The sequence below is a fragment of the Rhinolophus sinicus genome, chromosome 1 (assembly GCF_057876585.1).
Source record: "Rhinolophus sinicus isolate RSI-liver-muscle chromosome 1, RSI-T2T, whole genome shotgun sequence".
Lineage (NCBI taxonomy): Eukaryota > Metazoa > Chordata > Mammalia > Chiroptera > Rhinolophidae > Rhinolophus > Rhinolophus sinicus.
In genome coordinates this window covers 11,554,782-11,567,409 of record NC_142501.1, presented here as the reverse complement: position 1 = coordinate 11,567,409, position 12,628 = coordinate 11,554,782, and the positions used below count along the sequence as shown (strand labels likewise).

The window sequence follows — 12,628 nt, the reverse complement described above, 5'->3', positions numbered from 1 at the left end:
GCCGGTCATTCCAGCCCCGGGCGGCACGGACTACAGCTCCCGGCATGCCCCGCGCACAGTACCTGCCCGCCTCCAGCCGCCGGGATCCCAGAGGATGCAAACGCCGGGGCCAGCTATGAGGATGGAGGCCGGTGAGGGAGCGCCGCCGGCGGGGGCGGGCGGCCGCGCTGCGGGCAGCTGGGGCAAGTGGGTGCGGCTCAACGTGGGGGGTACGGTGTTCCTGACCACCCGGCAGACGCTGTGCCGGGAGCAGAAGTCCTTCCTCAGCCGCCTGTGCCAGGGGGAAGAGCTGCAGTCCGACCGGGTGAGGCCCGCGGGGTGGGCGGCCTGGGGGGGTGGGGGGGGGGCTTCAGTTCTCTGGGATCGGGGCTGTTCGACCTGGCCCGCGCTCCGGGCTGGGAACGCAGCTGCTTTTATTTCCAAACAACCGGAGGCGGGAAGAACTGGCTGCGGGAGGGGAGGAGGAAGTGAATCTGAGAGTGAGGAATGTGACCATTGCCTTGGCAACGGGACAACGCCAGGCCGCAGCCATTTGGAGCTTCTGAGTGCTGCCCTGGGCTCCCACCCCAGGAGGCTGGTGGGTCAGATCGGACTCTTCCCACTTCCTTTGGGGCTGTGGGGACAGACAGACATGTAGGATCTTCAGTCCTTCCCAAACGGGACTCCTGCACTGGGGAAGGAGGGGCTGAGGCTGCTGCTTCCTGCCCTTTGGGGTGTAGGTGGCCTAGCTGTGCAGGGAGCTGGGTGGAGAAAGCCCAGGGTGCCTTCTGAGCTGCGCTTCATCTGGGAGGAGTGCTGGCCTGGCAGGCGCCAGGTCTGGGGTCCCATCCCGGCTCTGCTGAAAACCGCAGGCATGACCTTAGGTCCGACTCTTCCCTGCCCCAGGCTCAGCCTCCTGTCTGTAACTAGAGGAGTCTGGTCTGGACATGACTTCCAAAGCCCTCTTCCCTTCATTCCCTGACCATCTGATGCCGTGACCTTGGGCAAGTCCCCTCACCTCTCGATGCTCCGTTTTCTCTCTGTAGAGCTGTGCAGCTGCCCGCCCTGCCTCCCTGCAGGCTGAGGGTGTCCAATGAGAGCGGCTCCTTTGAAAACCCCCAGAATGACTGGGGAGCTGGTGGAGACACTGTAGGGCTGGCTTTAGGGGAACAACCTCGAAGAGGAGCAATCACTGAGCCCTGCTTTGCGTCAGGTGCCACTGAGACCTCTCTGGATGCTACAGTGACCCCCTGGTTATAGGGGAGAGGAGTGAGGCTCAGACAGGCCAAATCACTGGCCTACGTTTACACAGTCAGGAAAAGGCAGAGGCGGGATTCGAACCTAGGTGTATCTGACCCCAAAGCCCTTTTGCTCCATCATGCCACTTCATTCCAGGGAAGAACAGACTCTATCCTCCCTCCCTCCAATCCTTTACCTGGCCTGAAATGAAGGGTGGGCGGGAGAAGGCCTCTCTCTTCTCCTCTCATAGCCTGTTCCCCTCACCTCCGCAGGATGAGACTGGGGCCTACCTCATTGACCGTGACCCCACCTACTTCGGGCCTATCCTGAACTTCCTGCGGCACGGCAAGCTGGTGCTGGACAAGGACATGGCTGAGGAGGGTGAGTTGGTCCAGGGGGCTGGCCGGGCCCACATCCTAGCCCTGCCTTCTGCAGCCTGCCAGGCTTTCTGTGCAGGTCTAAAGCCATTTCTCCCAGCCAGGAGGGGCCTCTTCTCATCCCTGACAGGGCTGAATCCCAAAGCCTCTGCCCAGATTGAGCCTAGGGACTCTGCCAAGCTGACTGGCTCAAGCTTTCACTGGGTGCTATTGGGAAGGTGACAGAAATCCACAGGCAGAGGTTAGAGGGAGCCAGGGAGACCGGCAGCCTCCATTGTGGGCAGCGATGCCCTTTCTCCTGGCCTCCTGGGAAGCCAGGTGTGAATGGGGTAGAGCTGGGCAGAGTTATCCAGTATCTCAGATGCAGTCAGCTAGGTGGGTGGAACGGGTGGGTCTTCGAAATCCAGCAGCCTCTGCGGTACAGTGCTGGTTGTGGGTGGAGGTGGGGAAGGAGGGAGCCTGCTCCCCAGAGAGGGTTTCCATTCTCCCAGGCCTGGGTGGCTGAGGTTCTGTAGATGCCCACATCTGGGCCCAGCAGATGGTGGGGAAGCCATGCCTGGGGGTGTGGCCTCTTGTCAGAACACCAGCCCGGGCAAGGACTTCAGTTAGTGCCAAATCAACTCTTCCTTGGGGCACAGGGTGTGGGTCTGGGCCTGGGTCAGCTGACTTGGCCAGGCCAGCTTGAATATAGCACTTTTCCTTTCTGAGTCTCGTCATGTAGGTAAAATGGGAGTGGTGATGTACACTGGGGAAAGCATATTTTGCGACAACACATGTCTTAAGTCCCAACGCTTGTACCCTGTGGATGTCTAGCATAGCCCATCCCTCCTCTCACTGGGTCCTAAAGTCCCTCTAGTGGGTCCCCAGTGGGCCAGGACTTCAAAATCAGAGCCCATTATAGGTACCGGCTCAGCAGGGCCCACAACTTCTCTGGCAGCCCCTCCGAGGGCACAGGTACCCCAAGCAGGTCCCTTGGGGAGGGGAGGTAAACACTTCAGTTGCATCACAGACAATAACTGTTTACAGGTTCTGGGTTTCTCCATGCCTGCCACTCCTAGCACCTTCAGACAAGGCTAGGGCCCTCGTTCAGGGGGCTTGGGGGACCTGGGAGGAGACTTACTATATAGCTGTGTGATACCGGGAACTAGTAACTTATCCCTCTGTGCCTTCAGGCCCACATCTGTGAAATGGGGTTCCCATAGCACCCACCTTGCTGAGCTGCTGTGTGGATAAAGGAGCTAATACACCGGTGTCACTTAGTGCAGTACCTGGCATCGAGGACCAGTGACGCAATGTTAGTTGTTTGTCATCTGCAGGGCTCCACAAGGGACACTCAGGCAGCAGCAGTACTGACTGCCTACTTTGTGTGGGCACCAGGGACAACAGGGTAGATCAGACATGGGCCCTGTCCCCAGGGAGCCCAGAGGCCAATTCTAGAAATGATCAGAAGCGTCCTTGCCCTGAAGGAGCTTCGGGGTGTCCACAGGTCTGGGTCATTCCACTTCACTGGAGAGGTAGCTCGCTTAGTGTCTAAGACTCAGTTCCCTTAACTGTATGGGGATGATGACGCCTGCTTGCCCCATGTCCTCGGGGCTTGTGCTGAGCACAGGAGGGGTTTGCAAACTGGAAAGCGTGGGCATTAGGGATATGCTCATGCACAAGGGTTATGCTTTTCCAGTGGGCTGTGAAGTCAGGACCTTGAGTTTGAATCCCAGGCTCTGCTGCTTGTTGGCTGTGGGGTCTTGGACAAGCTGCTTCTCTTTCTGGCCCTCAGTTTCCCCCTTTGTTCATTGGGGGCAACGAAGTACCTACTTTTATTTCTGAGAATTCACTGCAATACAGAATGGAAAATGCCTAGCACAGTGCCTGGCACTTGGCATGTGCTTCACAAATGGGAACATGAAATAGGGGGTCAACCAGGGCCCTTCTCATTGTGGCGTCCTAGGGCCCAGTCCCAACGGGCCCTAAAGCAGCCCCCGATTAGGGGAGAGGCAGGCGCCCCTTGGTCACCATACTCCGTACAGCAGAATGTCGGACCACCGAGTGGCCGCATCTCGCCCCTTCCACAAGGAGTATGGGATCCAAGGAAAGAAATATCCCCTTTTGCTTGACCCCTGAGCTCAAAGATGCTTGTTACCCTTGTGTGACTGGAGCAGGAAGGCAGGTTTGGAGGTGGAGGGGATAAGGGGAGGACAAGGCCTGAGGGCAGTGGGAGTGACCTGGGGGCGGCTCTGTCTGCCAGGGGTCCTGGAAGAAGCGGAGTTCTACAACATCGGCCCCCTGATCCGCATCATCAAAGACCGGATGGAGGAGAAGGACTACACCGTCACGCAGGTCAGGGAGCAGGGGTCAGGGGGCGGGGGGCGGGGGGCGGGGGGCAGGGGTCGGGGGGCGGGGGTCGGGGGGCAGGGGGCGGGGGGCAGGGGGCAGGGGAGCAGCAGGGCAGCACCCGTGGCCAGAGCAGGGGGTGGTGGGGAGAGGGAGGAGGGCGGAGAGTGCGGGAGGTGGGAGAAAGTTGGCAGAAGTGGAACAGTGTTTTCCTTGGGGAGGCTGAGCTGTCCTATAAGGGGAGGGGTGGTTGTCCAGCCCCCAGACCGCCCAGCAAAGCCCAGCCTGGAGATGGACACTGCTTCTATCCCTGCCTTGGATCTGTTCACTGTGTGAACTTGGGCCACGCACGTTGCTCTCTGGATCTTGATTTCTCCTTGTGGAATACAGAGGTGCTGAGAATGGCCCACCCTTCCCTTCCTCACAGGCAAAATGGGGTCCATGTGGGGGTATAGGGGGGCCTGCCAGGGGCAATGCAGGGTTAGTGAATTGTCTGTTTTGTGGGATCAGGCAGTCCGCTGGCGGGCACAGCACAAGTTGCTGGAGCTGGCATTCCTGAGCTTGGACCCTGGGCCTCCGTGACCAGTCTGTAGGAAGAGCTGGAATGATTTTCAGCTTACCATTGGGGAGATGTGGTGGGTAAGGGACAGGTAGTGAGGCACCATCTCCTAGCCCCAGATTGAAGTGGGGAGGCTCCATGTCTCCTGGAGGGCCTGCCTCAGTTAGTGACCCAGCATGTCCCCCAAGCCGCTCCCTTCCCTCTTGTGTCATCTGTGTTTCAGTTCTGGTTCTGCCACTCTTTAGCTGGGTGACCTTGGGCAAGTACCTAACCCCCTCTGAGCCTCCGTGAAAATCGCGTAACTCAGAGTGGGGAGAGTAAGTGAGATCGTGACTGTCAAGTGCTCGGCACGTAGCTCCCGTCTCAGAACATGACTCCTGTCTTCCCACCCTGCCCGCTCCCCTCCCTCTCTCCTTTTAGGGGTATATGGCATGGGGAGACAGAAGAAGCTGGGGGGAAGGCAGGTGCTTGTCCCCCTGCTGGGGTGCCCGTGGCTCCCACAGGTGCCCTCCACACCTCCCGTCTGCCCGCAGGTCCCGCCCAAGCACGTGTACCGTGTGCTGCAGTGTCAGGAGGAAGAACTCACGCAGATGGTCTCCACCATGTCTGATGGCTGGCGCTTTGAGCAGGTGGGTGGGGGTCCTGGGGGGCCACACCTGGGACCTCCCAATCTCCATGCAAAGCAGGCCTCTCCCTTCCTGCAGCCCCAGCCCCTCCCTTCCCCACTGCCGCCCCCACCCAGGGGGTCTTCTTAAGTCAAACTGAACAGGGTTGGGCAAGGCCACGCTTGGCGGCAGACTGACTGACCAAGATGGAGGGAGGATAGAAGCCCTGTTTGCCACAGGGCAGCTCTGGGCGTCCTCCTCGGTGGGCGTCCTCACAGTATCCGGGTGGCGGTCTAGACAGTAGTGTGAGCGAGTCTTTGGCCCCCAAGTGACCACTCAGGTGCAAGGAGTCGAGATCCACACAGGTGAGTGGAGTCCACCGTGGGTCAACAGCTCCTGGAACAATTCCACAGGCACAGCTTCCAGGGTCCTCGCAAGGCACATGTCCGGTTACAGACATTGCCACATTCAGGGAAGCCCAGAGTAGGGACTTCCCTTGTAGTGACCTCTAGTTCCTCCCAATCCAGATGCAGGTTACCCCTCAGGAGGAGTTTTTAGAGTAAGCGCTGTTGCCCTAGTAATACAGCTGATGTCTCACCTGTCTCAGGTTTCCAGAGGAACAGAGCCAGCGAGTTAACCTGAGGCCAAATTTGCCCTTAGAGGAGGAGAAGGGTTTGGCTAGGCCTCTATCCACACCCACCCACGTTCCCTTGCACGTGGAGGTTGAAGCAGGGAGAAGGCCGGGCAGTGTGGAGCAAGGGGCCCCTGTCCAGGAGCCAGAGGCCCAGTTCACATCTAGGCCTCACAGTGACATGCCGTGTGACCCTGAGCAAGTCACATCTCTGCTGTGGGCCTCAGTTTCCTTATCTGATGCGGGACTGTCAGGAAGATTAGAAGAATCACTGATAAGGTCTCTAGCTCAGGGCAGGACTCTAGACATCGGAATGAGCTGACATCATGCAAATAATTAGAAGTATTTAAGTCTATGAGACCCCTGAGACGCCTCTGGATCCCAGATTCTAACTCCTATCCCATTCTTCCTGGCTGTGGGACTTCCAAGAGGTCACCACCTCTCAAGCCTCATCTGCCAAAGTGGCTGATGTTTTTCTCTCTGCTGCTGAATGAGGGTCCCTGAGGGCTGAGTGAAAATCGTCCTGTGCAGGGCCTTTATCAGCCACAGGGGGTCCTCCTGTGGGTGTGGTTATTCTAGGGACCTCAGAACATAGGTGGGGCCACCTTTGAGAGCCTACCCGAGAGTCTGGCAATTGCATGGATTCTCTGAGGCCTAGCCAGTAGGTCAGGGGCCACTAGTCATTAGCCCTCTGGCCTGAGAAGTGGGTGACCTGTTCTACTTCTGCTTTTAAGAATGAACAGAATATTCTCTGGGGCTCCACCATGCCAACCTGGTTCTAGGGTTGCTTCAAGCACCTCTGGGACAGAAGGTGACAGCCTGCCCATTACAGGCCTCCTGCTTTTAGGAAGTGGCCTGCTAGATCTGGGCTGGGGTGGGGGTGAGGGTTGAGAAGAGCAGTAGTGATACTGCCGCCTTCCTCCAGGGAACAGGCCCAGCCAAGGCAGGTGTGGAAGCTGCTCTGGAAATAACCCCAGAGGTGTCGGTAGGGGAAGGGGAGGAGACTGACTCTCAGCCCCCGAGTGGTATCCTCTAGAAACCCAGCAATGGGCCAGATCAGGACACAAGCTGGTATCTTGACAAGTACTGATGTCCACCTCTTCCCTCCCCACCGTCCCCCAACCCCAACCTATCATCTTTCTCCCCGTGCGCCGTCCCTCCAGCTGGTGAATATTGGCTCCTCCTACAACTACGGCAGCGAGGACCAGGCGGAGTTCCTGTGCGTGGTGTCTAAGGAGCTCCACAGCTCCCCACACGGGCTGAGCTCCGACTCGAGCCGCAAAACCAAGGTGAGCCCCCAACCTCAGCCTTCCCCCTTTTCCTCTTTCCTCCCTGCCATCCGCCTAGCCATCCCTGCTTCTTCTCTCTCCCTCCTGCTGCACACCCATAACTCCTGGTCATAGCCAATGCCATCCATCCCATGCCACCCAAGGTCCTGTCTGCTCACGCCAGTTACCCAGGCCCAGGCTGGGGGAGCAGTGAGATAGGACCATCCCGAGAGAGCAGCAACAGTGACTTAGATGCCACTTGAATGGTAGTCACATGGTGGCCACAGAGCAGTGTGGCACGAGGCGGGTGCTCTGGACTAGGAGTCTGGGCACAGTGTGCCTGCTCTGTGTGACCCTGGATAAGTCCCGTCCCCTCTTTCATGGTGTTCTCTGAGAAGTGAGCAGGATGTACCGTGTCCTCTCAGGTGCCGTCGGGCTTGGAACTTCTGGGATCCAAATTGCCATTTTATTCCCAGGGGCGGGCAAATGTCCCTAGTGGGCCTGGGCTGGGGCGGGGAAGTCAGATGTGGTAATCCTGCGCCTTTTCCAGGCCCCCTTCTCCAGCACTCCACAGGAGAGGGGTCAGGAGCCCTGTGGGGTCCAGCCCTGGGTTTCCACCCTGGCCTGTGAGGCAGCTTCAGCTGGCAGTGGGGAGGGGCCTGAGCAGAGGTCCACCCTGGACCCAGAGCTGTTTGGAAGCCTCCAGGGCCTTCTCTAGGGCCAATGGAACAGGCAGCAAGCCAGGCTGGGAAGAAGGGAGACCATTTCTTCTGGGGCCTATCCCTGTGCATTGGAAACATACAAACTCTGGCTTCCTGTCTGTCTGCCTCCATGTCCTGTGACTTCCCCTGCCCACCCACCCCCATCGGGGCCAGTGCCTGGCACTGCCTTGGAAGGGTGGAGAGTAAACCTGCTGCTTCTGCCTCTCTGGACCAAAGCCTCAGGACCTGGCGTGCCAGAACCTGTGGCTGGCATCCCAGATCTGAGTGGCATCTTCCCTGACCTCATTTCCACTCTCGTTAGCCCTCCTAAAATGAGGCCTTCCCAGGTGCCCCTCAAGGGACCCAGCCACCTACCCACCCCGGTCCCCTTCTATCCCTCCCCAGCCTGCCCCATGAGCATCCCAGCAGGGCCCATCCTGCTGGTTTCTCCAGGCCCATCCCAGGCTTCCCAAGGGACTTTGGCGGTAGCCCTCCCATCTGCTAGGCCCCTCTTCATCTAGGCCACCCGCCCGCCCGGAGCTGGGGCCCGTGGGGACAGCCGCCCGCAGGCCCCTCGTTAGTTCTCCACTCTTTCTTCCCTGGGTCCGCCGCTGGTTCACAGAGCACGGAGGAGCAGCTGGAGGAGGAGCAGCAACAGGAGCAGGAGGAGGTGGAGGTGGAACAGGTGCAGGTGGAGGCAGATACACAGGAGAAAGGTGCAGCCAACCCCCAAGGAGACTGATTGCTCATACCAGCCGGAGACCCTGCTGGAGCCAGCTGCAGAACCCGGGGGGCCGGGGCTGCTGGGGGGCGGGCCGCCAGGGTCAGCTCAGCCGCCTGCCTGGCGCCTCACCTGCATAACCATCCCTTCTCTCACTTTCTCTTTGCAGCCCAGTCATCTCAGGATCCCGCTAACCTTTTCTCCCTCCCACCACCGCCTGCTCCTCCTCCGCTTCCCGCTGGAGGTCCTGCCTCATCTTCATGCACCTCTTCTTCCTCCTGGATCTCATCTGCACCCTGCCTCTTCCCTCTCTGCCCCTGTCCGGGCTTTCTCTCTGCCTGCTCACACCTCCATCCCGGGGCCACCCTGGTCCCAGTCCCCCGTGCCCTCCACCTGGGCGCCCCGGCCCTGCATCTCAGAGCATCCTGCCTGCCGCCTCCTGCACCCCTTCTGGCAGCTCCTGCCTCCCAGCCTGGGGAGGAGGGGTGTCCCTGCACCTCCTCGGGGCCCACCGGCCCCACCGGGCACCTCTGAGGCTGGGCCACCCCGCCCTGGCACCTCACCTCCTCGCCTCCTCCTCACGTTTCCTCCTTGCAGGTTCCTGTCTGCACCCCTCAGACCTGAGGCTGCGCTTACAATGAGGGCCTCTCCTCGGCCCCTCGCTCGCCCCCAGAGCTGCCATCCCTGGTTTGTAGCTTGGCAGAGCTGGAGGGAGGGGCGGAAGCCAGGAGGGTACTCATCTCTTGTTCCTTGGACTTGGACCAAACTTTCGGCCGATTTTCTCCCCTCACCAGTTTCTCAGCCTATCTTGGCCTTGGGTGTGGGGCTCTGAGAGGGGAAGAAAGTTGGGGGGCGGAAACTCCTACCTGCCCGTCAGCACCAGAGCTGGGCTGGGAAGGAGGGGAGGGAGATGAGCCATATATCTTGGCCTCACCCTGGCACATAGGAGTTCCTGCATCACAGCCTCATGGCACTGGGTTCCCTGTTTCTGTGGGGGTGGAAAGGACAGGCCATACTTGGATTCCTTTGGTCTATAAGAGTGGGCTGGAGCCAGCTAAGGATGGGGGTGGGGCAGAAAAAGCCCTGGCTGGGTGCCTACAACCCACTCCATTTGTCTGCCTGCTGTGTGACCTTGGGCAAGTCACTGTCCCTTTCTAAAATGTTAGTTGCCTCTTAAATGGGAACAGATAGCTGCTGTCTGTGACCTGCCTCTCTTGGCCTTGACCCCCACCCCTGTCTCCAGGCCAGAGTCTTGACAGAATCTGGCCTACTAGGCAGCCACCTCCCGACCCAGGATGGGGCAACGGGCTCTGTGACAGGCAAGCTGGGTCTCCTTCCTGCTCCCCTTCCTCCTGGGTTCTGAGTCCACCTTCTCTGGGCCTCAGCCCCTCTCCCTCCTCCCAGAAGGGACCCTGTGACTCACCTACCTCTTTCTCTCTCCCTGTCTCCCCCACCCTTCCCTTCCTCCATTTCAATCTCCTCTCTGCCCTCTCCTGGCCCCACATCACCCCCCCTCACCGGCCCCGCCCCCCTCACCCCCCTCCCGGTGTTTTGACCACCCCACCCCGTCCCCCTGCCCCTTCCTCTCTTATTTTCTAGCTGTTACAAGCCAGAGGCACCCGGATGTGAGGCCCCAGATCACCTCCAGGGACTTGGGGTTCCGATCTGAAGTCCTTTATTTTTGTACCACGGGGTGGGCCCCCACCTCAAGGTGGAGGAAGCGCTCTTCCCGCTGCCACCTCTGTCTACACCTGCGGGGCTGTGACCTGCCTCTGCCTCCGGGGTGGGCCCTGGGACCCCTGGGCAGAGCCACCTGCCTGTGGCCAAAGTGTGGCTCTGTCCAGCTTTGTCTTCCCGGCCCCTATGTCCCCTCCCCCGAGACCCCGAGCTGCATGGCGGATACAACCCCTCCTGACCCTGTCACAACGCCTCCTTGAGCCTTAGTGTCCCTCTGTGCCCAGTGGGTTCGCTCTTCCCCTCACCTACCTCACAGGGTTGTTGTGAGGTTCCACCTAAGAGGAGCAGGGTCTCAGAAAGCCCTCCCTCAGGGAGTGTAAGCGCCAGAGTCTGGGCACCCCCCTTCACCCTCCCCTCAAGGGGGAGGGACCTGCTTAGCTCCAGATGAGATTCAAGTATGGGTGGGGGGTGAAGGGGTGGGGTTGGCTCTGTCAGAAGGAGGGGGGGTACTGGGTCTTCACCTGGGCTGCTCCCACCCTTCCTGGACTGCTGGGGCAGAGTGCCCTGGCCAGAAGGAGGCAGGCACGGGCCCAGCAGGGACAGTGGGGCTACTCAGGAACGTGATGAGGGAGAGGGGGACACCTCCTCTGCCCAGGGGACCTCCTGCGCATATGACTTCCTGGCTGGGTACTTCTCAGCTGTGTCCGACCCCATGACCCCACCGCGTAATAAAACGAAGAAACAGCCGTGCTGGCCGTCTCCCTCTCTTTCTCTGGGTCACTTTTGAGGATAGGGGCTAAACTCAAGGCGGGGTAGATGACTCAAAGGTAACGGCCTTTTCCTAAAGCCCAGGGACCCTGCCCTGTTGTCACTCTCCTAAGTGTGTAGGGGGGAGGGGTCATGGCTGGAGCCTCTGCCCAGTGGCCAGACACTGAAGATACCAGTTTTGCCTTGCTGGGGGAATTTGGGCAAGTGCCTACCCCTCTCTGAGCCTCAGTTTCATCTATAAAGTGAAGGGTTGGACTGGTTGACGTCCAAGGCCCAGCCCTTAGAGTCATACAAGTCTCTTCCTGCCTCTAGGCAGCCCTCTGGGAGTTGGGCCCCGAAACCAGGTCCTCACAAGCCCGGCTCTCTGTCATCCCACTTCCCAGACTCAGCCCACTGTTCAGACTGTTCTCTGTTTGCTGGCTTCATCCTGTACTGCCCCAGGCCGCTGCTGCTCCATCCTAACCCCCCAGGACGCCTCTGCTTCCTGCCGTGATACCTTTAGTCACCTCCACCCCTCCCTGTTGCTCCACCCTCTGCCCCAAGTCCCAGGAAATAAGAACACCCAGGTACCCACGCCACCTTCTGTCAGAGTGTCCTGGACCCGGGCTTCTCTTTCCTACCCAGCCAGGACTCTGTCTCCACCCCACCTGGCCAGTTCCTTCCCCTCCCTAGTCCTGCTGACTGTCCACCTTGCTTAGCTTAGCACTGCTGGGGGACACCCCTGCAAAGCAGTGATCCCCTAGGCAGAGGCCCTCCCCAGGGCCAGGCGAGGCTCCCCCACCCACTCAGCAGTCTGGGGGCCTCACTACTTCCCCTCAGGTTACTCTGCTTGCTGAAGCTGACCTCACTTTTTGTGTCCCACTTTGCTTGCAAGAGCCCAGGAGATTTGTTAAAGATGACCCACCACCACACCCAATCTTGTATTTTAGCAAAGCACCCAACGCAGTGTTCTGCCCGCGCCTCTGAGAACCCTAAGAGCCTACCCCCGCCCCAAAGGAGTCCCTCTACCTGCTGTCGCCTCCCTCCCACGGATAGGTCCTAGAAGGTGACTGTGCTCCCTGGCTCTGCTCCTCACCTCTGCCCGAGCTGCCTCATCCACCCGTGGACATGTAGCAGCTCCATCTTTAAAACTCCCTCAAGTCTTGGTCTCTGAGGCTTCCCTTTCCTTTCCTCTCAGTTAGGCTTCAAGAAAGGCTTGTCCACACTTGACTCCCCTCTTTGTCACCTCTGCGCCAGTGACCCAGGGCCTGGCCCATGGCTCCCGACTCAGGCCATCGCTTTGGGTGCTAAGACTGCACCCCTCTCAGTTCCCCTCCAGCCTCCTACTCTGGGCCAGTCTGCGGTGTCTCTGTCTCCCCAACCTCCTCAGTCTCCTCTGTCGCCTTCCATGGGTGGTGGCTCTGAAACCCCTCCAAGCCTCTCTCAAGTGCCACCTGCCTCCTGGACACCTCCCTCCAAGTTCATGACAGGCACCCCAAGTTCACGACACCTTCCCACAGCCTTTCCCTCCCCAGGTGCCCCAGCTCAGGCAGTAGGTCCTCCACTGGCCAGCTGCTCAGGCCAGACCCCTGGGAGTGGTCCTGGGTGACTCCCTCACCCCACCCCATCCACCGAGGCACTTGGTGGATAATGAAGGTCCTTCCATCTCACGTCCATCCCCACTGCTCTTCTCAGGGCAGGCCCCGTCCTCCTCCCTGGAGTTGTGCAGTGACCTCCTCACCAGCCTCGCTGCTTCCCACTCCCTCCACACTGGTGCCAGTGGTGGTTTGAAAATG

The 12,628-nt window shown here is 59.7% G+C and overlaps 1 protein-coding gene across 5 annotated transcripts; it reads left to right on the top strand.

Moving 5' to 3' along the window:
* Positions 1-10,833, top strand: KCTD17 (potassium channel tetramerization domain containing 17). 5 transcript variants are annotated; one of them, XM_074326340.2, is made up of 9 exons: positions 1-304; positions 1,491-1,599; positions 3,838-3,929; positions 5,016-5,111; positions 6,882-7,007; positions 8,310-8,403; positions 8,578-8,664; positions 9,017-9,095; positions 10,008-10,220. In XM_074326340.2, the coding sequence occupies exons 1-9, from the start codon at positions 95-97 to the stop codon at positions 10,075-10,077; spliced, it is 963 nt and encodes a 320-aa protein (XP_074182441.1). In that variant the 5' UTR covers positions 1-94; the 3' UTR covers positions 10,078-10,220. The 5 variants fall into 5 exon arrangements, 4 of the variants coding, with proteins under 4 accessions (XP_074182441.1, XP_074182435.1, XP_074182436.1 ...); XR_016020707.1 differs by having other exon boundaries at positions 3-304; positions 8,578-9,095; positions 10,008-10,833; XM_074326334.2 differs by lacking the exon at positions 10,008-10,220 and having other exon boundaries at positions 3-304; positions 8,578-9,992.
* The last annotated feature ends 1,795 nt before the right edge of the window (positions 10,834-12,628 follow it).

What these genes read in the sequence shown, in the direction of transcription:
- KCTD17 (XM_074326334.2), top strand. Translation starts at nt 95, where the DNA reads ATGCAAACGCCGGGGCCAGCTATGAGGATGGAGGCCGGTGAGGGAGCG. An exon ending in CAAGGACATGGCTGAGGAGG is followed by an intron (nt 1,600 to 3,837) that starts GTGAGTTGGTCC and finishes TCTGTCTGCCAG; the next exon opens with GGGTCCTGGAAGAAGCGGAG. An exon ending in AGGACTACACCGTCACGCAG is followed by an intron (nt 3,930 to 5,015) that starts GTCAGGGAGCAG and finishes GTCTGCCCGCAG; the next exon opens with GTCCCGCCCAAGCACGTGTA.